We start from the raw sequence: 27,253 nt of genomic DNA on the forward strand, positions 1-27,253 counted from the left end.
TGCAAATAGAGGTATTCAGTGATTTAATTGTTTCTAGACAGATCTAATATAAAAAAAATAGGTGGCTTTATATTATGTCCCTTCAATCCACATTTTAATGCAACTAAGTACAACGATAAATAAATCTGAACTCTGATTTTTACCAATTTCTTCATTCAGGCTGTTGTATTCTATGACTTCTCTATAGTTTCGGATGGGAAAGAAAATATAAATGTATGTTAAAAAACCAAAATCAAATAATGTAAACAAATTCAGTGCCTTAGAGACACACTATCAAAACCTGTTAGATGTTTGATTGTTGTGAATTGTTCATAATTTGATTATTTGAGATGCTGAGAAAAATTTATCTGAAACAGAAAGGATATGGGCTGGGTTTTTTCCTGATTTCGTTTGGTAATGCACAAAAGTTTTAGGGGGGGAAAGGATTTTGTCATCATGTTGCTCAGTAATCTTAGATCCTCCCATTCTCTCTTTTGCTTAGATCAGATAAAGTTCGTAAACGAAACCAGGAACAGTTGCGCAAGGCCCATAATTGCTTTATCCCACAAGGGAAACCGTCATTAGAGGAACTTCATTCATCCTAGGCTCTAGTCTAGATTGTATATCGGACATGTCGAAATCCCAGACTTTAAATACACATTGTTTTAGTGCCACTCGGTTGCCCACAGAGAACAAAGAAATTTTTTGTAACAAGATGAAACTGCTCTATTCGAAAGTATGTAGGACCAAATCTAGTCTTGGATCTAAAAAGGCATATGCATTATGCATTTTTCTGATCTTTATCTGATCTAATGCATTAATAGTGAGCATAACTGGGCTGTTCTATTGTGTTGCCCTTCGACAGCTGTTGCCAAATGTATCTGCCCCAATCTGCTTGGCGTTCTGACCGCCAGTGCAGCAATGTTTTATGAATCGAAACCCTTTATATTTAGAATCATTGGCAGCCTAAATAAATGGCGTAGAGACCCTTCAAATGGGGAGAAAAGATAGCTCAGATTTAGGAACTTGGCAACTTGAAGATGTGGGGACTTCAATTTCCAGAATCCACCAGTCAGCTATTGCCTGGGGAATTCTGGGAGTTGAAGTCCACGCATTTTCAAGTTGCCAATTTAAAAAAAAACCAAAACTACTGAATTGCTTCAATGGCTTCTTCGCGAGTGAATGACGACGTTTTACTGTGCCCATAGCCGGAACAGAAAATGAGGTGGTCGTAATCGACTAAATAGAACAGTGTTTCTCAACCTTGGCAACTTGAAGATGTCCGGACTTCAACTCCCAGAATTCCCCAGCCAGCGAATGCTGGCTGGGGAATTCTGGGAGTTGAAGTCCGGACATCTTCAAGTTGCCAAGGTTGAGAAACACTGAAATAGAAGTTACAGTACGGAATGGTTGCTAATCCAATTTATTATCTCTATATTTGTCCCTCTTAATGTTCGCCCTCTAACGATGGATGTGATGAGCCAGGGGCTGGATGCTGTTAAAGACTGGATGGGGGTCAACAAGCTTGTGCTCAATCCAGAAAAGACCGAGTGGCTGCTGTGTTTCCCTCCCACGAATTGGCCAAGTACTCCATCTCTCAGGCTGGGGGGTCAAATTATACGCCCCTCAGACAGGGTTCGCAACTTGGGAGTCCTCCTGGACCCACAGTTGACCTTCGAACACCATTTGTCAGCTGTGACCAGGGGGGCATTTGCCCAGGTTCGCCTGGTACACCAGTTGCATCCCTACCTGAACCGGGAGGCCCTCACAACAGTCACTCGTGCCCTTGTGACCTCCAGGCTGGAATACTGCAATGTGCTCTACATGGGGCTGCCCTTGAAGAGCATTCGGCGACTCCAGCTAGTCCAGAATGCTGCCGCGTGAGCGATTGTGGGTGCCCCTCGATTCACCCACGTAACACCTATCCTCCGCGAGCTGCACTGGCTACCTGTTGATCTCCGGGTGCGCTTCAAGGTGCTACTTATCACCTATAAAGCCCTTCATGGTAGTGGGCCTGGGTACTTGAGAGACCGCCTACTGCCAATTACCTCCACTAGACTGATACGATCGCATCGATTAGGCCTCCTCCGAATTCCATCTTCTAGCCAGTGCAGACTGGCAACTACCCGGAGGAGAGCCTTCTCGGTGGCTGCTCCGACCCTTTGGAACGAACTCCCCGTGGAGATTCGGACCCTCACCACCCTCCAGTCCTTCCGTGCCGCTTTAAAGATCTGGCTGTCCCGGCTGGCCTGGGGTTAAGATTGTAGCCCCACTCGAATTGTGCGACTGTTGTGTTTTCTTTTTAACATGCTGTATTGTCTATTGTTTGTCTTCTCCCCCCCATTTTGAATTGTGAGCTGCCCTGAGTCCCCCCAGGGAAAAGGGCGGCATACAAATAAAGGCAAAACTCAAACTCAAAACTGACGCTAGGGGGCGGAACATTACGCAAACTGCTCAAGCCCCTCCCAGTTTGCGAAAAGTATTTCCGGGTCTGTGGGTTCCCTGTGTACGCTTTCTTGGGGCGTTTGTTTGCTCAAGTCTTTTCAGCGGAGAAGATCTGCTCTCTTAGGAAAGCAGCAGAAGCAATTGCAGTCCCAATATTGCCAATACAGAACTAATTTTTTTCTTGCCGTGTGGATGTTGCCTGCGTTGCAGAGTCTTGAGGGTGGAATCCCAAGGAAAAGCAACATTGCCAGGGTGGAATATTAGAAATCACCTTTTCCCCAGCTAAGAAAAGACTTGAGATATTGCGGCGTGTGTGTGCATGGTTGGACGCGGCATTTATGTTGGCGGAAAGACTGCACCATGTGAATGTTGGAGGCGGCATTTACTTAGGGATTCTCTGAAACAGGAGTTGGCCAGGGATACTAGTAAGCACCTGGAAGTGTAGCTTGAATAAGTTACCTTGTACTTATTTTTGTTTTGGAGCCATAAGCCAGCAAAATAATAATAATAATAATAATAATTCAACAGTGGAAACTTGATAATGTGTGTATACAATAGAATTTTTAGTAAGTTTAGAGGAACAGTTAGTATATTAGCTTGGAAGTATTTATTGGAATTTTTAGAATATTATCAGAATTGTATTCATTTATATCCCACCTTTATTAGTTGTAAATAACTTAAGGGAGAGAACATCTAAGACTCCCCCCCCCCCCCAATAACAACAATCGGTTCAGAGAGTTACTGGCCCCAAAGACACCAGTTGGCTTTCATGCCTAAAGCAGGACTGCAATTCACGGTTTCCTGGTATGTAGCCAAGTGCCTTAACCACTGTACCAAACTGGTTTTCCAAATAATAATAGCCAGAGCATATTAGGAATATATATTGTATATAATAGCCTTACAGAAAAAGTTGTAGCTGTTTTAGCCTATGAAGAGATTCCACCTAGACTAGTTTGGTCATATTTTCCTGAAATCGGGGAAATTTTGGAATGACAACTATTTTCTTTAGGATTAATCATAGTTATCAAAAAGAAACAAATTTCTCTTTACTAAACAAGGTGAAAACCTACTAAATGTTTGCCTTTTGCTTCTAGAAGGATTTGTGGGGTTTCTTTTCCTTTTGAACATCTGGTGATTGTATCAGTGAAGATTCTCAATCATCCAGGTAGAGTTGCTTGGAAGTTGAGTCACGGGAAAAAGACTTTTGAAAGAAAAATATTTTATTGGTTACATTTGTGCATCCAGAATCATCATGTCTCCTGAATTTTAAAAAAAAGAATCTCACATATTTCTAAGGGTACCAAATTTACCTGCACCTGTTTTGTTGAAACCTGCCAAATTAGTTGAAACCAGCAGTCCTATCCATTCATAACAGTAAATGTTGCCATTATCATTAAATGGTCACCTATCCAGCCCTTTCATTTCCAGGTGCAACTCCTTTCGGAGCATCTTTGAATGAAAACAAAACTTGCTTTCCTTTCATCCAATAGGTAAGAACCCTGGTTTTTATAAATGATAGTAAAAGCAAATTATATTTTGATAATAAAAGGATGTTAAACTGGCCTGTTAAAATTCTTTGGATGATATACCTTTTCTTGAAAAAGGGAGTATTGTAGACAGCTTTTCAGATTGTAGGTAACTTATTTCAAGATTTTGTTTTGTTTTTTCCCCCTTGACAAGTGAAGGTGGCCTTATGTTTCATCACTCCAGAGCAGGGATGAGCTGCTGCCAACATTACTGCTGGTTTCAGTGCATGCGCACTTTTGTGTGCGCACTCGCACTTCACTCTGTGTTTGTGCGCAGTTGCCAATAAATAGGTCTGTGCATGCGCAGAACATTTAAAAATGAAAAAATATGCCGGGGAACGTGCCAGGGCACAACTGGGGAACCGTTGCCAGTTCCGGCAACCCAGGCCCACAAACCACTACTGGTTTGGCTGAATCGGTCCAAACTGGTAGGAACCCACCTCTGCTCCACAATAGAACATACAAAAATTTTTAACATACATTCTTGGAAAATATTTTTAAAAATATTCTTAAATTGGAGATTAGTTGATTATGTTTTATAGAGAGAGATTCTTTTAATGGACTAACTCAAAAGACACACACCCAATTTTATATTACTTTGATTCTAAACTTTGTTAAATATGAAAATTTTCATTGCCTTAATGTATAAATAAAATACATTTGGGACTTTACAATTTTAGATTGCTTGAAATGCAACTGATCTAAAATAAATTGTTATTGAGGGTATTATGAATCTATATTACAGGGCAATTAACAGCTAAAAATAGAAACATGTCTTTTTTAAAATGTTGAGTGTTGTTGGAATTTCACTTTAAGATGTCAACATGCAAAAAAACATCATCTAAGTTTTGCCATTTTAGAAACCTGTACAGAAATATAAGAAAATAATCACTGCAAAATGTAAATAGGTTTTACCAAAACAATGGTAAAATAAGCCAGGAAAATATAACGCTCAAGTAAATTCAAAGTGTGCATAGGTAGTCACACTTCAAGATTTTTTTTCCAAATCCTTTTAATTAGAAAAAGGAAAGTAGGCATGCTACAAAGTGCCGATATTTAACATCATTTTTATTTACAGGAATGCTTTTTGGCCGCATAATTATTCTTAAGACAATAAAATGGAAATTGCCATCTGTCCCCAACAAGTCAAATAAATAACATACCACTCAACAGCCAGCCTAAATAAACATCATGACACAAGCTTCACACTTTTGTACTTGCCCAAGAAAACAAGTACGCGGGAGCAGAATTTGTATCACAATATTATGAGCTACATTTATATTTACTGCCTCTTGAATGCCCATGAGAGGGAAGATGTGCATCAAGAACATACTGGAGTTGGAACAGGGAGCAAAGAATGACATAATGGCTTCCCCAGAAGCTTCTTTTGCAAGGAAGCAATAGAGGAACAGAAACAAGAACTTTACTAATTTTAAGGGGCCAGGACATAGCCCAAAGTTCTTGTCTGAATCCTTTTCTTCTTAACTCTGAAAGGGAAGCATAGTCAGCAGATCCACAGGAGCACTGCTGCCTCCAAGCTAAATATGAAAGTGGAGAGGCTAAAGTACCAGATAGCTGTCAGAACACCTTAGAAAAAACTAGTCTACTCAGAAATAGATTATTATTTGAAGTAGGTAAACAATACATTTCCAAGAAAGTACTGTAGCACTAGGAAGTGCTTGGCTGAAGATCATGAATTTTTTGAACCAAAGCTGTCTTTTGTACTTGCTTCTGTGATAAGTTGACCCCAGATGTGCTAATCTTTATAAACCACCCTTATCCAGTTTCTAAAATCTCTGATAGATTTTGAATATCTTCTTCCCTCATCCTTTGAAGTTAATAGGGGTGATAGTTCTTATTTGATTTGCTCTGTGCTGCAATTAAAATTACCTGATTATGTCCCTTAGTCTTAATGTTTGAATTTTGACACAGAATAAAATATTGTAAAATTGCCTGCTGAGATATTTGTGATTGGCCCCAAAGCTGCAGCTATTCAATATCAGTGAATTGTCCTGGATTCTAGTAATATGAGAATAGGAAAAAAATCCTTGTTTACTCTATCAATTTTATGCACATGTCATTTTATTTGTCTTTCTTCTAAGCTAAAGTTCATGAGATCTGTCTTATCTTTCTTCAAAGGGCAGTTACTCCTTTTTGCTTATTTTTCTGCTCTACAATGATTAAATCACAGCTATAAACATTAATCTTTAAATGCTTATGTTAAAAACATGCCTCTTTCACCTCAAGCATTAGCAATTTTTTGTAAAATAGTTTATTAGCAAAATCTGTACAATATAAAGGAGAAGAAATCAAAGATTTTGTTAGGGACTGCTTTCATCAATATCCTTGTCTGGATCTCTCTCTGGATTTTCATCCTGTTGCTGCTTCTTCCAGAGTTTAGCCATTGCAAGCAGTTTGAGGTTGGGTTGATTGGCAGCATCTTCTGGGAAGATATAATCATAATATTCTTCCCAGCCGGCATCAGACTAGAAAGAAAAGTGTGGACATAATCAAACCTCCATTATTACAAGAAGTGTTTTAAGCTATATGACATTACCACACAGCATTTGCTGTTTTCCTATCCTACTATTTTTTACAAAGTGCATTAAAAACCAATTTAGGCTGTTGCTTGTTTTAAAAATCCGAGAGAACTAAGGAAATACCTTGTCTCTCTACTGGATGTTTAGAAACCTTTATCTGAATAGATACTAATAGATGGGATGATTTTTCCTGAATAATATTTCCTGAACACTAAGCTTTGCTATGAAATATTAATAAACTGCTGCATCCTTTACACACATACATCACAGAGTACAACATTAGATTCGGTAGATTCTTTGAATTCACTCTAATTAATTAATGTCAGTCAAAAAGAATAAGCAGAAGGAAGAGGGAAAAACCTGCAATAAGGTCTACCTGCAAACACTGCTATACTGTATTACCGTGATGGTGAACCTATGGGATGTGTGCCACAGGTGGCACACGGAGCCATATCTGCCGGCACACAATCTGTCAGCTCCAGCACACACTGACCACCTGATTTTTGGCCTTCTGGAGGGCCAGGGGAGGATTGTTTCCAGGCCCATTGGGCCCATTTTTTGCCCTTCCCAGGCCCCAGAGATTTCATAGAGCCTGGGGAGGGCAAAAACGGCCTTCCCCTGCCTCCCAGAAGCCGGAAACAGATCATTTCTGAATTTCCGGTAGGCACGTTTTTCGCCCTCCCCATGCTCCGGAAACTTTCCTGGAGCCTGGGGAGGGCGAAAACGGCCTGCCCTGGCACCTGGAGGAAATACCAAGCTCAGCTTGGAGGCGAGCAGTGCGGCACACGTGTGTGTGTGGGTTCCACCACAAAACCGCGTTCAACTAAAGCGCGCTCGACGAAACCGCGTAGCTGACATCATCACAGCGCGACAAAAGAAGCACGCTGTAAACGCTAAAGCTAAAATTAACCCCTAAACCTAACCCCCCTAAATCTAATCCTAACCCTAAACCTAACCCTTAACCTAAACCTAACCCTAAACCTAACCCTTAACCTAACGCTAAACCTAATCCTAACCCTTAACCTAACGCTAAACCTAATCCTAACCCTTAACCTAACCCTAACCCTTAACCTAACTCTAAACCTAACCCTAACCCTAAACCTAACCCTTACCTTAACTTGAATCGGCTTGCTTTCAAAGCGCTATTTAAAGTGCCCTTTTTTCCCGCGGTCGCTGTTGTCGCCCTGCTGATGACGTCAGCGACGCGGTTTAATCGGGCGCGCTTTAGTGGAGCGCGGTTTTGTCGTGCCACGGTGTGTGGGTGCGTGCATGTGCAGGCGCGCTTTGCATTATGGGTGCCGGTGCGCGTATGTGCTCGCATTTTTGGCACCCAACAACAAAAACGTTAACCATCACTGTTATATAAAGTACTTGCGGCAAGCCAGATTTCCAGGTAGAAGTCTTACCCCATCTTCAGCCTGAAGTTTTCTCCGCTTCTTGACTTTTTCAGGCATGAGTTTTTCTACTCGTTCTCTGCTGGATTCTGTTCCAAACTCCTCTTCAAAACTTTTCCAAGATTCTAAGAGCATAAGCCTTTCTTCTTTCTCCTCACAATTTCTCATTGTTTTATTTGCCTCTTCATATATTTGCCGGCATCGTGGTAAATTGTTCTTTTTATCTGCTGAGAGTTCAAACTGAGCAAAACTGATCCATACCTAAAATAAAAAGCGCATATTATGATAAAAAGCTAATTATGTATGTACAGTAAGTTGTCATATACTTAATTATAGTCTTTCTCTGTCTAGGATTCCTCTCGATTAATGATATTTAAACTGTGTGTCATTTATTATAGAGCTGTATGTTTGAAATAAAGCTTTTAGAAAGAACTTCAAACTATTTTAGATTAGAACTTGTAAGGCCTGTATAAAATTACTTATCGTAATTTTTTTTTCTCCAAAGAAAATGTATTACCAAAACTGAATTATGTTTAAAAGGGAATAAGGAAAAGAAAATGGAAGTCAAATGTTGATCTTCTCCTATTTTCAAATAAGATAAAGCAGGTATAGAGAACAGCAAGCTTGTGCCATGCAGCTATCAGTCAAGTCAATGTTGTCCAGCAGCCTGAGATTCCTTCATGGATAAAGATAAACAGTAAGGGATGAGCGCAAAGCATGTCTCTACTAAGAAAGTCCTTATGTTAAAAATGAACAGAACTGAATTTTCCACTCATGTTTTTTTCTAATTAAATAATACTTCTATCAACATTTAACATAAAAATGGGAATTCTATTTCAATTAGGTTTTAACATTTAAAAAATACTTCATTTTTATTCTCAGAATAGGGTTGGATAACATGATAACATATCCAAGTGAATCAACTCTTTTATGCTACCCTAAAGGTGAAACCATTTCCCTGAAGTACAATAGAAGCGCAGAAGGCCATTACAGTAAGCTTTTTAAAAGGCAGATAAGGGCCTTTGACCTTATATGTCATACTAGCCTTATCAGCTGTTCCAAATTTGAAAACCTTTTGCAGCTTTAAGAGCAGCACTATTTAAATAAATAGAGTAATAAGTAAAGCATACTTAAATTACGATATACATAAGTTTAGATGCAACTTTTCTTTTCCTTTATTTTCTTCTAATAGGTTTTTCTATTTTTGTAAAACTAGTCATAAAATAAAATTTTAAAAAATGAATTTAAGAAAAACTCATTTAAAATTGCCTAAATTAAAATCCAGCTGCCATCTTATTTATTGCAATTTCAAAAGTGCACACACAATTCATGCTACTGCAGCCAGAATGGAATTCAGCATCGACTGAGTTAATCCTTACCTTAACATGCTGTGTTCGCTGAAGCAACCTCCTGTACAAATTTCTTGTATTCTCATATTCTTCTTGTTCAATTTCAAAGTCTATGTAAGATTTCCAAAGTACCTAGGAGAAGAAAACTCTGTTCTTCCAACTTAGCATATAAAAACAAATTTACAAAAAACAATCCATATAAAAAGTGCCTAAAATAATAGATATGCATGGAGGAAAAAAATGTGAGCAACTATTTTATTTTATGTACTTTTTAAAAGGGGGTTATCTTGATTATCTCTTCATTTTTATCCCTATATCATCAACTCTATGTTGCAGTAAGAGATGTGGCTGGTTCAAAATCACCTAGTCCAGTGATGGCGAACCTATGGCACGCGTACCACAGGTGGCACATGGAGCCATTTGCTGGCCAGCTGAGTTCACCCTTTTTTAAAGCTATTTTTCACCTTCCCCAAGCTCCAGAGGCTTTATAGGAGCCTGGGGAGAGTGAAAAGAGCCCCCCCCCCCGGCCATCCGGAAGCTTCATGAGCTTCCCTGAAGTCTCAGGAACGCAAAAAGCCGGTCCTACAGGAAAACTGGAAGTTCGGGAACGGACTTCCGGTTTGCTCAGAAGGTCGTTTTGACTGCTTCGGAGGCTTCAGGGAAGCCTCCTGAAGGTCCCTGAAGCCTTCGGAGCGCTTAAAACAACCCTCCGAGTAAACTGGAAGTGACTTTCGGTTTGCTCGGAGAGTCGTTTTGACTGCTTCAGAGGCTTCAGGGAAGCCTCCTGAAAGTCCCTGAAGCCTCTGGAGGGCTTCCGGGGGGGGGGGGGAGAGGCTGTTTTCGCCCTCCCCAGGCTCCTGTAAAGCCTCTGGAGCCTGGGGAGGGCGAAAAAAGCATGCAAAAATGTGGGGCCGTGCCTGTAGCACGCGTATGCACACGGGGTGTGTGTCGTGCATTGCATTATGGGTGCAGCACGCCCGCACATGACCCCCCTCTGCACTCCCCGCATTTAAGGCACGCGAGCCAAAAAAGGTTCGCCATCGCTAACCTAGTCAATTTGCATAACTAAAGATAAACCTGCATCTTTGTTTCCTTGTTTTGAGATCAACTCTTTCATATAGCTCATTAACAATCCTACAGACTTGAACTCCTAATGGAAATTATCAGGGTCAATTCTAATTGGCTATTTCATCTAGAATATGGTTTTGAGACCTAGGTGGGAGACTTAGAATGGAAAATATATGAGGGACAATCTCTTGAATTGTCCAATGGTTTTGAGTGGTCTTCTAGGCCATCTGACAGGTCTGTGTTGAGGTTATTACTATTTTTCAGTGGTTCTAGTTCTTTTTGGGACAACATAACCAGAAGGCAGTACTGCGAAATTACAGTTCATACAACCCTATGTTATCTTGTCTTTATACTATTTAAAATGCGACTGATGGGGCAGGTGATTTGGAGTGAGGTGCCATCATTATGCAGATGGCACCCTCTATTGCCCTTACCATCTAATTCCAAGGTAGCTAGACCCTTTGAAAGTTTCATGAACTCAACAATGGACTGACGCAGAGAAAGTGAGCTAAATCCAGACATGATAGAAGTATTGCGGTTAAAGACAAAGGTGGGCTTGTTTGGAAGGGGTTGCACTCCTCTAAAGAGAATGGGTATGACATTTGGAGTGTCTCTTCACACCTGGCTGTCACTATATGTAGATCAGTGTTTCTCAACCTTGTCAACTTGAAGATGTCTGGACTTCAACTCCCAGAATCCCCCAGCCAGCATTCGCTGGCTGGGGAATTCTGGGAGTTGAAGTCCAGACATCTTCAAGTTGACAAGGTTGAGAAACACTGATGTAGATGAATGTAAGGACAAGGAGAAGTCTGTACAACAATGGCTATTGTTCCTTATTGCAGTTAATGCACTCTGAATGCATTCCCTACAGAAGTATGTTTGGTCCCTACTTACCCAGTATTTAGAAAAATAACAAAATACCCTCTTTGCCCAAGCTTTTATTTGTTAGATAAATTTAATTTTATGTGATTTTAAATGTATTATTTTTGATTGCTATGAGCCAAGGAAAATGCCAGAGAGAGTTTACGTGAGCCAGGGGTGGGTTCCTGCCAGTTCTAACCTCTTCTTTAGAAGAGGTTCCACAAATCTATAGTGCCGTTTAGAATCGGTTCCAGCTCCCTCCCCCCGCCTGTCCGCACATCATCAAGAGGAAGAGCGAGAAGAGGAATTCTGGGAGTTGAAGTCCACAAGTCTTAAAGCTGTCAAGTTTGAACACCCCTGGGGGTTTTTTTCTAAAGGAATAGGGGTGCAAGGGTCTTGTAACTCGACAGCTTTAAGACTTGCGTGCTTCAAATGCCAGAGTTGCTGAGCCAACATTTTGGTTGCTAAGCAAGAGTGTTGTTAAGTGAGTTTCACCACATTTTACAAGTTGGCAACTCCCACGCGGTCACATGGCCGGCAAGCCACTCCCACAAAGCAGGCCACACCTACAAGAAGAGGTTCTAATTTTTTTTTGAAACCCACCACTGATGTGAGCCCAGTATTAATGGATGAAAGTGGGTTTATTGAGCTTGTTTAAAAAATCAGATTGCCGAGCAGTTCTTTTTGTTCCTCCTCAGCCCCCTTCAAAGTGGCATGGTGCCTGGTATGTCTGACCAATTATACCTGCTTCCTGAATTCCATAAAGGGGCAAGATGGGCCTGTCATGAAACAATAGGAATTTAGTTGACTATAATGCCAGTCTGTGCTTCCAAATGTAATAGCTACACTTAGTTCTGGATAGCAGATGCAGTGGAAAATCTGCCACTGCTTTCCCACATCCATCGGGTGCACTCCAGCCCATTTACCTGCGGCTTCCTCCAAGCCGGGCAGCCAGATCAACCTGAGCAAGCAGTCCACTTCTAGCCAATCTAGTTCATCAAGGCAACTAGAACACTGATTTCAGCACTACCAATACTACTACTCCCGTCCCACCCTCGCCATAGAGAGTCTTTTTGTTAACAAATTTGTAGCATGTCCCTGCACAAACTTCCTTGACAGAAGCACAGACTTAATTAAAAAATAATGTATGTCTCCTATGTATTCCCTCTGTATCTGACAAAAATACGTTATTGAGAATAGCATTCCCCAGAACCTCTCTTACCTCTGGCATATCCAATCGAGGTTGGCCAATAGCTAGTTCATATATAGCTCTGGCCCGGTCAATGTCACCAAGAATAGTTTCTAATTCAGAAAATTTGATCCATGATGTGCAGTTTTCAGGTGTAAACTCTAAAAACTTCTCATACAGTTTCCGACAGCGGTCAAACTCTCGCAGTTGTAGCTCCAGTTCAATGTAGCCTTTAAATAGCTTGTTCTTTGGACATTTACCTATAGATGTCCCCTACAAAGAAGGAAGAAGTTCTTCAAAGCTTCTCAAGAAAGTGCAGTTATACAAGCATATAAACCGAAATACATTTTTTTTCAGACTTGTTCCAAAAATGCAGTATCTGAGCTTTAAAAGCCTACTTTTTGAATTATTACATCTTATTGTCTTTTTATTGTATATTAAAATGGTCTACAAAGACCAAAAACTATTATAAGCACAGTAGCTTTATTTCAACATTTGGCGGGCATATTTCAACATTTTAAAAAATGCTAGCTGTAAAAGAAGCCATTAGAGTTCGGAAGTCAATAAATTTTAACAATAGTAGAAAAAACAAAGACAGTACAGTATTGACTAGAAACAAGAAGACTTGTTTAATGGTACCATCTGTATATAAAAAAATGTCTCTTGAGTAGTTTTTTTTCTTCCTACCACAACTTTGCAAATCAAGGTAAGCATGGGGCATTTTTTATAGGGAAAATCAATTTGTTAGGAGGGACTGATCCTTCTATATAATTTTAGAAATTACCATCAACTTGCCAGATGAGATTTTCCCTGTGGGACAAAATGTAAATGGCGAAAAGTGGTAGAACATCTGTTTCAATAGGAAATGCAGAAGTTCACCCTATAGCAACAAATATAAATTCAGCTGTTTACCAACTATTTAGGATAGGGACCTGTTCTGACCCCCTCCTCCGTCCAGTAACGAATGCCGAGACAAGCTTAACTGGAATGTACTTTAATAGCAAGACACCAAGACCTTGGTGGCTGAAAGCCAAACAGAACAAACAGATAAGGACCTTGGCAGCAACTCAGACAAACTCAGGTAGCAATAAACCCAGATAAGGCTTGGCAGCAATCCAGCCTGCTCACAGTAATGTCCTCCGACATTCAATCCTGCGTTGACTTCTACAAAGAGGGTCATCTGCACAAGTAGCTTTTTATAGTCTGGAGAGGAGCCTAATGACCACCAGCTGAATACAATCACCTCCTGTAATTGCGTAATTGTTCCTGAGGCCTAGTAGCTCTTTGATGGCGTGCATCCAGGAACACTACTGGCCTCCGGATCACTCTCCCTTGTCTCCTCCCCACTGGTCCAAGGCTCAGTTGCCTCCTGGTGGCCAGCCAGCCTCTCTGCACCCTGCTCGGAGTCGGAACCCTGTCCAGGGTCCTCCATATCCTCCAGAGCCGACTCAGAGGGCCCCTCGCTGTCGGAGTCTGGTGGCAGCTCCAATGGCACCTGCTGGGCCACAACAGGGACCTTAATAAACATTAATTACTTATAGAAGTAATTAAGTCTATAGCCTTGGTCTGATACAACATAAAAAATATCAGTACTTTTCATCAGATTTTTTAAAATTTCTGGACATATATATAAGCCAATAAGAATTTAAAGTATTGAATAGAATAGAATGAGCTGGAAGGGACCTTGGAGGTCTTCTAGTCCAGTGTCCTGCTCAAGCAGGAGAACCTATACCATTTTAGATAAATGATTGTCCAGACTCTTCTTAAAAACATCCAGTATTGGAATGCCCACGATGTCTGGAGGCAAACTGTTCCACTGGTTCTATTGTTCCATTGCTTTCAAGCGAGATCAACCAATTTCATCAATATATTTCTAGAACAAGAAAGTCACTTCATTTTACTTACCAATGCTCGCCTGGCAAGATTGAGATTCTTCTGCCTGATTTCAAACTGGGCGCAGAGCAACCATATTTTGGCAAATGTAAACTGAGTGGAGAAATAGTATAAAAATGTGGCTAAATTACAGTGCTTTCATACATACAAAAATGATTAAGATCACAAATTTTTGGTATTTTTAAATTTCTTCATTTTTATCCCACCTTCAGTATTTTTATTAATAACTCCAGGTGGCTAGCATAGATAATGCTCCTTCCTCCTCCTATTTTCCCCACAATAATAACACTATGAGGTGAGTTGGGCTGAATAGTGACTGGCCCAAAGTCACACAGCTGGATTTCATACTTAAAGAGGGCTAGAACTCATAGTTGCCTGATTTCCTCAATAAAGCAATTTTATTGAACCCATTAGAACAAAATATGCATACAGAGTATCTTTAGCAGGTTTGTTATTTCATCAGCCCATAAGGCTGACTGACAAGACATGATTTCTGAAAACACAAAATTGGACAATATGTCACTGAAAACAGGAAGACAAATTATAATTAATTTCTATTAGTTTTATTTTCGTTCTCATGTATTTTAATTGTGACCACTCAGTTATAATCTAAACTGCAAGTGATAAATGACTAGCTGATTCATTTTCTAGTTTCACAGAATGTATCATCTGATACGGAGTCTGAAGAAAGGGATGCATAATAAAGGAATGATTTATTTATATTGTAATAGTATATGGAAATAACTTGGAAGACAGGAGGGAGACTGGGCAACTGGGATATAAGAAGCTTCAGTCCACAGAAGCAGGAATAAGATGGGAAACATTTCAGAAGGGACTCTCCTTAATTTTTCAGGAGTTTCCTACCCCCCTCCTCAAACCTTGATTCAGAAATTTTGTTATTTTGGAAGAAGCAATGTGTCTTAAAACTCTGAATAAATTAAATGTACACTCACACACCATCACATCCATACAACTATGATTTGCTGTAGCAGTGATGGGCAACTTTTTTTGGGGGGGGAGCATATGGCATACCACCTCTCTAAAATGTCATCACTACAATTTGTCAATAAAATGACCTATTTTAGGATAGCGTGCAATAATGTAATTATGAGGGAACTTTATTTAGAACTTTGAATCTGGATTGTAAATCCTCTCTTTTGGTCTGTGGTAACTTCAAACAGTCACTAAGTGACCAGTCATAATTTGAGGACTAACTGTACTGTATAGACTGAAACAAACCAGATTTTTCCTTTCCCTATTCTCTTAACAATATCTACTTGATTATGGACAGGAGTTGAAGATACATTTAACTCCTGCTTTTCAAAATAATACAAATTGCTTCTATTGAACTAGAATATCCACTAACTAGAATATCCATTACATGAATTTCTCAAATCTCTTCTTAAATTATTTTTCATCTTATATCTGTTGTATTACAAAGCATAAACCAGCTCCCTTACATATATAGTTCTCCTTACCACAGGTGTTATTTATAATAAACATGCCCAATTTAATAAAAAATGTGTCTATGTGGCTATTTTCTAGAAAACTGAGTTCCAAAACAGTTGGCAAGTAGTTTTTTAAAAAAAATCAAACCTAGTTAATCCCTAAATGGTTTGAGGAACTGCAATGTTTATTTGTAACATGCCCTGCACTGTTTGATGTACAATTGCTTGCATTCCATGCTCTTGGATTTATCATATTCATACAGTGCACATGATTGTGCAAAGCACTGTATTTACATTGTATCAATACTTACAAAGTATCTTCAATTTAGAGTAGGAGTTTAATTCCATGCAGGGCCTACACCAAAACTTCAAGGAAATGATTCATCCAGAGTTATAGAGAGATCTGAATAAGGAATATAATGCCCTTCATATGTTCTGACAGTGTAGGACTGATAAATTTTTAAAAAATATTTCAAAACATTGTCTATTCTTGTTTTGGACTCTTAAATTGTAGGTTTTGCAACACAGTGTCTGTGCTTTAGGTGAAAATCTTCCTAATTAAGAAGACTTAAGGTGGGCACTGACAGGCAGATGAACTACATCAGTGGTTCCCAAATGTGGTCTGCAGACCCCCCCCCCGGGGGGGGTGTCGCAATGTCATCACGGGGTCTGTGAAGGCTTGAAGATCTTATGATTTAAATCTTGAGTTAAGTCTTGATGGTCTATGGCCACAAAAAGCCTTTAAAGGGAGTCTATGGTGAACAAAAGGTTGGGAACCACTGGACCAGATGATCCTATTTTAATATTTGCTCCATCCCCCTGAAATCTACCCCTATGTAGTTATACACATATTTACTCTCTAAATACATAAAAACAGAGTGTTATCCATCTTATGTGTAGACAATTCTTAAGTAGGAGGTTGCTGGTAGTATAAAAATTACATTAAATATAATATGATCAGACTGGAATTGGAACCGTGTGTGGATGAAGTTAATGAAAACACAATACACACAACAAAGATAAATACCTTTTTGTGGGGAATGAGTTCAATACATGCTTGATACACCTGTCTTGTCCTCTCTGGATCCTAAAACACAAGTCAATTTATGTGATACAGTTGGAACAAGGTTTCCAGGCAAGTTCAGTTCAAAATATTTTAGGAAAAAGTGACATTTAGCTACATTTTATCATTTAAAATATTTCTTACTACTTGAAAATCTTCATTCCCAACTTGACCTCTTAACATTATTGTCTGTTTAGAGCAAAATAAAGTTGTTCACCTGTCAAGGACTGTAATTTCAGAACACATCACATCAATAATTTTTAAAAATTACTGCTAATTTCTGAGTAGGCGTCAAGAGCCTTATAGTGTTTAGAACTTGTATATATAAGAATCAATCTCTGTGAGATAGGCAGCTATAAATATAATAAAAACATATCACATATAATGTGGTATGATCAATTATATAAGTTATGAGAAAAAAATCTAACTATATGGCTGGAGTGTCAACATTGATTTGATAACACATAATTCAATCAACGATGCATCAATAATGCTTTCATAGATCCCCACTTGCTATGTAATACTCGTAGTGATTTTTTTCAGCAATGGCACACTGCATATAGAAACATTGCCTCACACAGGTTTATTACTACCTTTTAATGCATGCCAACACAGAATATGATTGGACAAAAGTACGCATGCAAGGCATTTTCCAACCTATCAAAATAATTATATACCATAAAGAAAGCAATTAGAAATCAATGTGAAAATCAATTTTCACGATGCTTAAGTGTTGGAGGGGAGAGTTATAAAAAGGACCACAATCCTTTTGTCTCATCATTCTTGTTTTAAGCAATGATTGAAGTAATGCACAATTTATACTGTTTTGACTGTGACAGTTGCAGAAGCTGTTTTTAAAATGTATGTCAATAAACTATATAACATAGTCTGCCTTCTTGTATTCTATGATTTTCTTAGGAATTTAGTCAGCTATATGAATGATTCATCAGATAGTGTAAGAGTATACACATGCTAATAGAGTGTACAGTACCAAATTTCCTAGATCAAGCCTCATTTAATCAAAGAAGATGCAAGATTCATGAGTCATTTTCTTTTACCTTTGCCTCTAGCTCTTCATAGAGTGCATAATTGATCCACAAATAGATGTATCTCTTCCAGTGTCGCTTTTCTTGAATTGGAGGAACATTGGCAATGGCTCTTTCATAAACTTCACGTATCGTATCAGAATCCGCATCGCTTTCTACCAGACGCAGATAATCAAACCAAGCATCATAATTATGTGGATTAGCCTTTCAAGAGAAATGGGGAATACCTTTAGAAGTACAAGCATGGTACAAAATTATCAATGTAATTGTCAAAGCATGGTTTACTGATTGGTTTTCTGTTAATTCATCCATTCAGCTAACCGAGTCACCTTGCACGAGAAATGGCGGCAAGTAGCATTGCTATATCCAATTTCAGAAATAAGGATTTAACATAAGAAACAAAGACAGTAGCAGTGCAACAATTGTGGTTTTTATGACAGGTAAAAAAAAAAGAATAAGTACACCGATAATAATGAAAGCCATGAGAAATGTACGACTTATTTGATGAATCCTTTTTTCATTCTGCAGTTTATGTTGAGTGGTGTACAGAGTAGTACTTTCTTCCATTTTATCCACAGAACAGTACCTCTATGAAGAACTTCAGGCTGAGAGATAATTATTTGTCTAGAGCAGTGATAGTCAACCTGGTCCCTACCGCCCACTAGTGGGCGTTCTAGCTTTCATGGGGGGCATTAGGGGTTTGCTGTAACTCTGCTTTATAAATTTTATAAAGTAAAGTTACTTCCCTACTTTATAAATCACCATTATTGTGGAACCGGTGGGCGGTTAGAAAATTTTACTACTAAAAGAGATACAAAAATGGGTGGTAGGTATAACAAGGTTGACTTCCCCTGGTCTAGAGTCAGTAGGTGAGTTTCTGTGACGAGTTGCAATTTGAATCCAGGTATTCTGGCTGTAGTTTAAAACACTATTACAATTATGCCATACTTACTCTCCATATTTATAGGGCAAAAGCAATCAAGGGAACTACCATTAAAGTGTACACTTCCCCTAGAATTCAGGCACTCACTTTTACTTCTTCTTCATATTGGAATCTCCTCTTGCTAACAATAATATCCTCAATTCCCCTTCGGTCCCCAAATTTCTTCTCAAAAATTGTATAATTTTTGAAGAGTTCCTGTGCTTCATGTTTTAGAATTCTGTCCAGGGCATATTTGTATATTACTCGCACCCGTTCAAACTAGAAGAAAGAAAAAACGGAGGAAAAAAGAGCACTTTAAAATAGAGGATTAACCTGATCTTTATTAGTACATTCAGTAACTCTCAATTTTCAGTTAAAACAAAAATGTTTTTGAAATCTTGAAGAGTATTATACAAATGAATAATAGGCCAGGATAGTTTTATATTAGTATACATCAGAATAAAGTTTTATATTAAAAAAAAATGAAACCAGACAAAAACATAACTTTGGGGGGATGGGCCAATGTTGTTTATATCATTGTTTACATGATACATAATTTGTATTATAGATCACATCTATGATAGAAATATAAAAATATTGAGAAGTTTGATATTATAGTCAAAACTGGGTATCTTAGTTTAAGTCAAGAGAATTTGGGTTAATATTTAATTAAATAGGCTTAATTCAGTTAGCTTTAAAAAAAATCAACTGCAGTGTTAAACACTTTAGAGACTAAATGAAATAAAACTCCTCATTAAGACATCAGAATAAAGATCAGCATTAGGTGGCTGACAAGCCTCTTATCACTTCTAACTGGTCTCTTCCATCACCCTCTTGTCCCCCTAGAGAAGACTGATTTCACTTTCTCCTGCTTACTTGGCTCCTGATATTCCAGAAGTACATACTCAGTCACTCAGAAGTAATTTCCCTAAGAGAATCCACATGTATAGCAGAGAGAATAGATCTCTGTTGAGATCATGTGAGAAGGAAAAGGGACAATTCATAAAGATAGCTTACACCCAAGATATAGCAGAACAGAATGTTTTGCTATAAGAATATAAGCTTGTATATTATGTTTATAATGTGTTTTATTGTAAACCACGCAGAGAGATTCAAGTACGGGGCATTTTAAAATTATATACAAATATAAAGGGAAAATTAAACAAAAATAGTTTCAGCCATAATGCTGCTTATAAAATGCAAGCTAATAAACAAAACGTTACCTCTTTCTGGTTCTCTTCAAATTTGGCAAATGCAACATACAAATGTTCATTCATATGTTCTTCTCCAAAGAATTCCACAGCTCTTTCAAATACTTTTCTTGCATGTGCAAAATAACTGTGTTTTTCTTCAAAACGAGCATATTTGATCCAATTCTTAACATCGGGATGGACCATGACAAGTAAAAGACATTAAGGAACTTGAAATCAGATGTATTGCATTGAAATGTTTAGTATAAGACCAAACCTTAACTTAAAAGGATATATCTCTCATAAATTGAACGTGCTCTATCCACTTCCTTATATCTTAGCTCAAAGTTAATGTAGGAATGCCATGACTGTTCCTCTGGCTGCCATTCCATCCAACGCTCAAACACTTGGCGGGCCCCAGCAACGTTCCCCAGCATCTCTTCCATGTAAGTATACTTGTACCTTTTAAAATAAAAAAGGAAGATTGTGTCATTTAGAGTCATAAATCACAGACCTATTTGCAGATAGTAAAAACAATTCTTCAGAAATAAGTAAACTTTTTAAAAAAGCAACCTCATATTCAGTTTGGATCTGGAGTGTTTGCATATTTGGTCCTTAGTGTACTAAGCCTATAGTAATGGATTCCAAAACTGGAATTGCCACATGAAAATTGGTCATCAAGTGTATTACAAGAGGTCTTACAGTTATAAAGTCGAACTAGGACCACTCAAATCTGCTTTCAGCCACAGAAGGTGACTGTTGATTATGGGTCAATCACTGTTCTTCAATTCATTTTATTTCACAATCTTGTTACAGAGGTAAAACTAGAGTGAATCTTATGAAAATCAATTTGAGTCTCTGGAGGAAAACCAGCAAATAACAATAGCGTCATAATCAATGCTTCAATCTTTTTTCAGCAATCTGCAAAACATTTATTCTCTCTCTCCCCCCCCCCTCTCTCTCACACACACACTTAAATCTAATGAAAGTGTTTAGCTTACCAGAACTGATTAACTCTTGGTAAAATAGTGATAGCACGATCCCAGATATTTCGCGCATGATTAACCTGACGATTCTTCATTTCCATTTCAGCATATTTCAGCCAAAGAGTTACGTTTCGGTAGTCTACATCTAGAGCCCGCTCGTAGATGGAACGAGCCCTGAAAACAACACATTACTGAAATTAATGCATATCCAATTCAATTCCCTTGGAAGTGAGCATTATTAGATATTCATATTCAGAATTTTAAAAATGGTTGTCAAGAATTACCTTTGTACTTCTTTGAGGCTTTCTTCCCATTGTGCGTATTTGATCCAATTACTGATAACAGTCCGGTTTTTCCTGATGTTATCTTCAAAAGTCTTGGGAGAAAGTAAAGAGTTTACTTCTAGAAATCAAATAACTGCTGTAGATCCACAAAAATCTATATCAGAAAATTCTGACAAACTATGGTCAGTGAAATTTGTTAATCAGGAAGATTTCAAACAATTGGCCTATAATACAGAAGCCAGAGAACAATATAATCAAATTTCACTGCTTACAATTTTTTTATGACTTTGTAATCCCATTATTTGGGGTAGAATCAGGGTGACTGAATGAGCGGAGCGTACAGTGTTTGCAACAGGTAGTTTCTCTTTGTGCATTTGCCATTGCCTAGGACTGAACTCTCAACCCTCAGAGTGGGAAGCAAGAGTCTTTACCTCTAGGCTACCATGCTGTTCAGATTTCACTGCTGACAATATGTCTCATAAATGCTTTCAGAAAATACCACTTTCCTTTTATCTATATATATATAAACGTGAAAACACTCACGCAGGAATCACAAAATCTCCAGAACCATAAAGCCTACAATCTTGAAATTTGGCACGTATGTTCCTCTTGGCTTCTAGGTGCTCGGTAACAAAGGATTTTTCAATGACCATCAAAGCATTAGTATTTCATATATTATTATTAGCACCCTCTGATGTTAAGGAGTTAGACATTCTACTCCCAACCTGAAAACTTGGACATGGGTGTGGCCAGCGTGTGACTCATCCGGCCTTCTGGTTGGGAGTTTGGAGAGGGGCCTGAAGGAGAGAAGGAGATAAGATAGGGGAGTATTCTGTGGGACTAGCCTAAGGGAGAGAAGGGGAGAGGAGAGATTGATATAACTACTCATTAATTTTCAAAACGTGTCAATTTATCAAGTTTCATAGCGGAGCATGGGTATTCAGCTAGTCCTCTTATACTCAAGAAACCAGGGAGACACAACTCCATTTAAAATTTTCTCTTAGTAGTAGTGAGCCAATTTTAGTTTTCCATATATATAAAATCTCCTGTGCAAAATACCTAGAGCTCCATTTCCTAAAAATAACTACTTTATTATCTGCCTAGCTTGTGGTAGTTGAACATTAAGTTTGTGGCAGTTGAACTTTAAGACAGAAACTTCAATGCAATAGAATAATATTTATTTGGCCTATGATCAGCGAAACGTAAAAGTACAAAAAAACATTGAACCAAATAGATACAATATACTAGCAAATATCACATAATATTCACCTCTATTATTATATTAATGCTCTTGTATCCAGGTAATATAAATTTAAAACATTAATATGTATAAATAAAAACTATGTATTCCCTAATGAAGTATTTCAAATTTAAAGTAATATTTAAAGCAAAGGTGAATATGTACAGCTGTGTGAAAAAGTCCTGCATGCTTTATGGTTTACAGTTTATGACATTTTTTGGATAGGCCATTGATTTTATAATATTTTATGCTAACTGCTATGCAAATATTGTTATATTTAAATAAATACTGGTGGTTTTTAAGTGAAAAGCATAAGCTTTTTGCAATTTGGTGCTGTTTGGATGGGGATTGTGAACTACAATGACTATGAAAACAGATTAACTGATGCATACCCAATGGCATACATATTGCAATTACTAAGGCTGATGCTAGTGTTTTGTTAACATTTTTATTGTTTGTGGCCCTGAAAAGGACCGTTTAGGTAACCAAACATGGTTACCAATATGAAATTAGCCAGCTCTTATTGCTTAACCAATTTCGTTGTATTTAAGTACAATGACAATAAAGATTATACTTATCACCAGGCGGCATTGCTTTGGCATAGACTGTATAAGCCTTTGCATGTGATCTTTGGTGACAATGTGGTGCCAGGCTGCAATAATGGATTCAATCAGCTCCTGCTTGGTCTTCAGATGCTTCTTGCTTATTTCGTAACCAATCTTGGCCCACAAGTTCTCAATTGGGTTCAAATCCGGTCTCTGAGCTGGCCAATCCAGGAGTCAAACACCATGCTTCTTCATCCGCTGCTGGACGGACTTTGCTCGATGACAAGGAGCATTGTCATCCTGGAAGTAAAAATCCTTCCCTACAAGTTGCTGAGCTGAAGGAAGCATGGTCTTTTCCAGGACTTCAACATAATGCTTGGAATTCATGATTCCCTGCACAATTTGTATCCGACCAATACCAGAAGCAGCGATACAGCCCCAGATCACCACGTGCAATGGATGCTTCAAATATAGATTCAGGCAGTACGGCCTAAATTCTTCAGCTGGAAATCTTCTGACATATTTATTGCACTGATTCTCAGTAAACTAGAAATTGCTCTTGTCATTGAAGATGACCTTGGCCCACTATTTGTTGGTCCACTTGGCATACTTCTTGGCCCATGCACGTCGCCGAGAGCGGTGAGCGTCTGTGAGCAAAGGTTTACTTCGAGCCCTGCAGCCTTTGAGCCCTCTGGCAAGCAGTCTGCGACACACTGTGCATGTGCACACTTTTACATTACGTTTCACCCCAAATTCTTGTAATCTGAGGTGAGGTGAGCTTCCTGTCAGCTATTGAAATGCGTTGCAGAGCCGAATCTTGCCGTTTTGTCGACTTTCTTGGTCTTCTAGAGCAGAGCCTGTCATCAACTGAACCAGTTATTTGGTATTTTTCAACCACTCTGTTCTCTGTGGTGCGATGGCATTTCACTCTCTTGGCTATTTCTGTACAGGAGTAACCCTCTTCAGGAAGCACAATGATGCGATGCCACTGCTTAGTACTGGTGAAAGCAAAGGCCTTCATCCTTGCCCACAGCCAGAGCTAAATTAAATTTCTCGATGCTTTTCATGCTTATTTATGGTCAGAGAGTATGACAACATTGATCGGCTCATAGATTTAGCTTCTGTGCATTTTGATTGGTCAGCCAAAGCTCGCTGCTGATTAGCTACTTTTGATCCTAAAATTCTCGAAAATTCAAGTTGTGTTTGTTTTAGCACATAAACTCACTCAAAACCTTAAAAAGACTTTGGTTATATGAATAAAAATTATGCATCTCAATCCGACTACAGAAATTTTCATCAAAGTACTAATTTTGCATGGTTTCTATGAGTGAAAAGTTGATTAAACATGTAAATACAGCTTAAACTGAAAGCATGCAGGACTTTTTCACACAACTGTATTTAATCAATCTTGTCTTACTTTCATTGTGGTAACACAAAATTTAGCTAATGCACACTAAGGAACAGTTCTATATCCTGAAGAAGATTCACATAACATTAATTTGGATACTCAGGAAATTTATCTATTGGGGCAAAATATAAATTGACCTAATGTCCCTATAAAATTTACAACATAGTAAAACATGTGAGATAGTTTCAAATAGGACAGAAAGTTACATAAAAAATTACTATATACTTTAAGGAGATGCAGGATGAAAAAATAACAAATATTTTGTTTTAGTTGATGATACTGGGCTGTTATTTTAAACACCCAATGGACTAGACTCTAGAGCAAGCTTCACATGATTTTGCATCATACTATAATACAGAACCACTCAGAATTAACCATGCAAAAGCTGAACTATTAATATCTTTGGTAAGTGCTGCCAAATGTATTCTTGGCAACTGAATAAGCACCCAATCAAATAAGTCAAAATTTATTTAGGGATATTTTATTTGTCCATCAAACTCTGGCTACATTGTCCAAAATGCATAGAAATTGTGATAAGTCTGCAATCCTTTACTTATACAAGAGATAATTATTTTTCTCTGTACTTAATAATACCTACTGCAGAAAAAGTATTCTTAGCTAGTGGGTATGCACAACTTTTGTTGTGATTATACAGCTCCTTTAGAGAGATTGTAGGTCAAATTTTTAAAGAACAAATTTCAAGCCTCATAATGTGTTCCTAATATAGTCTTATGCCATTATGCTGATGTAACCAAACCAGATTTGCTATAGTTTCTCACTTCATGCAATACTAACAATGGGTTATAAACATGCAGAGGCAGCTGTTAAAATACTGGTCAAGGATCTGAAAGCCCAATTAGATGTGACTGCAATAGCAGGAAAGAATATTCTTGGGCAGCCATTCATTTTTTTTTTCAAAGCAGTTACACATCTAAGCCAAACAGCTATCCCCAAATTCAAAAAAACCCTAAGTCGAGCCAGATTTAATGCCTTCCCAAAACCTCGTCCCAAGGAACTACTGGGAATTCTATCTGAAAAGGAGTTTGGGTGAAGGAATTTCTGGAACACTTAAACCATGGGTTTTTTTATATATATTCCTGGATTGTGGTGGTTAATGCCTCATCTACCAGGAATCCCAAATGCATTTCATTTACAGTTATTATCCAAACAAAGTTATCTTATTTCCCTTAATGTGGCTAGGTTTGTTTTACTATTTGTAAAATACCATATCAGTCGATGACCTTTATTTATTTTTGTACACTTGCTTTTCTTTGAGTTTTTGAGTGGTGAAATCTTTATTCTAAAGCAATTCAGTATTTTATTATAAAGTAGCTACCTTTCTTTTCCGAAGCTTGTAATCATTTAGCTCTTCTTCATCTGTGATTTTCTGTTGAGGAGGTGGGGGAAGAAGCTCGAGTTCTCTTTCCTTTGCTTCTCTTAACAGTTGTTCTGCTGTTATCTGTACTTCTGCTGGAGCTTTATTTTTCACCTGATGGAGAACGTTTTTAAAAACACAATGTATTTTAGAAACCCATCTTTGGAATTGACATCCTGAATGTGGCACTGAACCCATAACTGTACAACCTCAGATCCCTTCCCCTGCCTAAATCTGATAGCATTGGTAAACAGTGCCAGAATTTTCTGCTTTGGAAACTGCTTGAAGATGCGTACTATAGCAGGTGTGTTAAGTCTTTATTACTTCACATACTGCAATTGTAAGTCCTTGACTTACAACCATTCATTTACTGAAAATTGCAGCAACACCGAAAAAGGTAGCTTATGACTTTTTCACACTTACAACCGTTGCACCAACCCCATGGACATTGATCAAAATTTGGATGCTTGGCAATTGGCATGTATTTATTATGATGATTGCAATATCCTGGGGTCATGTGATCACTTTTGTGACCTTTTGGTAAGCAAAGTCAATGGGGGAAGCCAGATTGAGTTAACTGCGTTACTAACGTAACAACTGCAGTGATTCACTTAATAATTGTAGCAAGAAAGGTCATAAAGTGGGGCAAAACTCACTTAACAACTACCTTCCAGAGTAACAGACTTTTGGGCTCAATTGTGATCGTAAGTCAAGAAAAGAAAAGAAAAGAAAAGAAAAAAAGGAAGGAAGGAAGAAAGGAAGGATTTCACATTAATCCAGAGCTGTGAATAATTGCCCCTCCAATATTTTCTTCTAGGCGCAGTAAACAGTTTATTTCTTGTAACACCAAAGGTGATAGAAATTATAATGAAGTACGTTATTTTTTCACATTGTGCAAGTTGTCCCTGATGACATTACTATAACTGTAGTTCCTCTTTAGACAAATATTTTACTAGGATTTTACTGGTGTTTCCTTTAAAATAAAATCAGATTTAGAGTTTCTTTTTATCCAAAAGCAAATTTGAACCTAAAGCGCCTTTATTTAAACACAGATCCCGGAGTGCTTCGGTGACTGATAACAACGATCTGATCTACCCTGCCTTCCTTTCTATCGGGTGGGTCATGCCTATTTCCCACACATCCTGAAAATCTCAGCTCCCGCCACTTCGAAGAGCAAGACTTCTAGCCCACGTCTACCTTTACCTATTAGGAAACAAACACTTAGACTGAGTTCACTGAGATCCAACTCCAAGTAAATAGGCCACGGCTGCCTGTGTGCTCCCTGACAACTTCGCACTTTGCCTCCCCCTGCCCACCTTTGCCACTTTGGGAATTCGCTGCTTCCCAGCCGCCGTGGACGCCATCTTTCCTCCCGTCGTATTAATCTATGCCGCGTTTTCCTCCTCCTCCTCCGCCTCCTCCTCAGTTTGAACTTTGACCTCCCAGCAAACCTTGCGCCGTAGAAGGTTGGGCTTTTGGTTGCCATGGGAACAGACAAACAG

At 38.5% G+C, this 27,253-nt stretch overlaps 1 protein-coding gene across 1 annotated transcript; it reads right to left on the reverse strand.

Annotated features, from left to right (window-relative positions):
• Nucleotides 1-4,997: 4,997 nt before the first annotated feature.
• CRNKL1 (crooked neck pre-mRNA splicing factor 1) lies at nt 4,998-27,164 on the reverse strand. Its single transcript, XM_032219953.1, has 14 exons — nt 27,068-27,164; nt 25,713-25,865; nt 21,184-21,275; nt 20,915-21,073; nt 20,209-20,375; nt 19,947-20,125; nt 18,832-19,002; nt 17,814-18,005; nt 16,720-16,779; nt 14,257-14,337; nt 12,385-12,624; nt 9,264-9,365; nt 7,897-8,145; nt 4,998-6,436 (listed from the first exon to the last, which is right to left on the reverse strand). Exons 1-14 carry the CDS (start codon nt 27,113-27,115, stop codon nt 6,272-6,274), a joined length of 2,058 nt encoding a protein of 685 aa, XP_032075844.1. The 5' UTR covers nt 27,116-27,164; the 3' UTR covers nt 4,998-6,271.
• Between the last annotated feature and the right edge of the window lie 89 nt (nt 27,165-27,253).

This window comes from Thamnophis elegans, chromosome 6 (genome assembly GCF_009769535.1).
Source record: "Thamnophis elegans isolate rThaEle1 chromosome 6, rThaEle1.pri, whole genome shotgun sequence".
In the NCBI taxonomy this organism is placed as follows: domain Eukaryota; kingdom Metazoa; phylum Chordata; class Lepidosauria; order Squamata; family Colubridae; genus Thamnophis; species Thamnophis elegans.

Bases quoted from the DNA above. Each gene is read 5' to 3' on its own strand.
- CRNKL1 (XM_032219953.1), bottom strand. From the start codon at position 27,115: ATGGCGTCCACGGCGGCTGGGAAGCAGCGAATTCCCAAAGTGGCAAAG. The intron at 21,074-21,183 runs GTAATTCTTGAC...TGTTGTTTTCAG, and splicing joins AGCCTCAAAGAAGTACAAAG to GGCTCGTTCCATCTACGAGC. The intron at 20,376-20,914 runs GTAAGCTAAACA...TTATTTTAAAAG, and splicing joins CCAAGAGTTAATCAGTTCTG to GTACAAGTATACTTACATGG.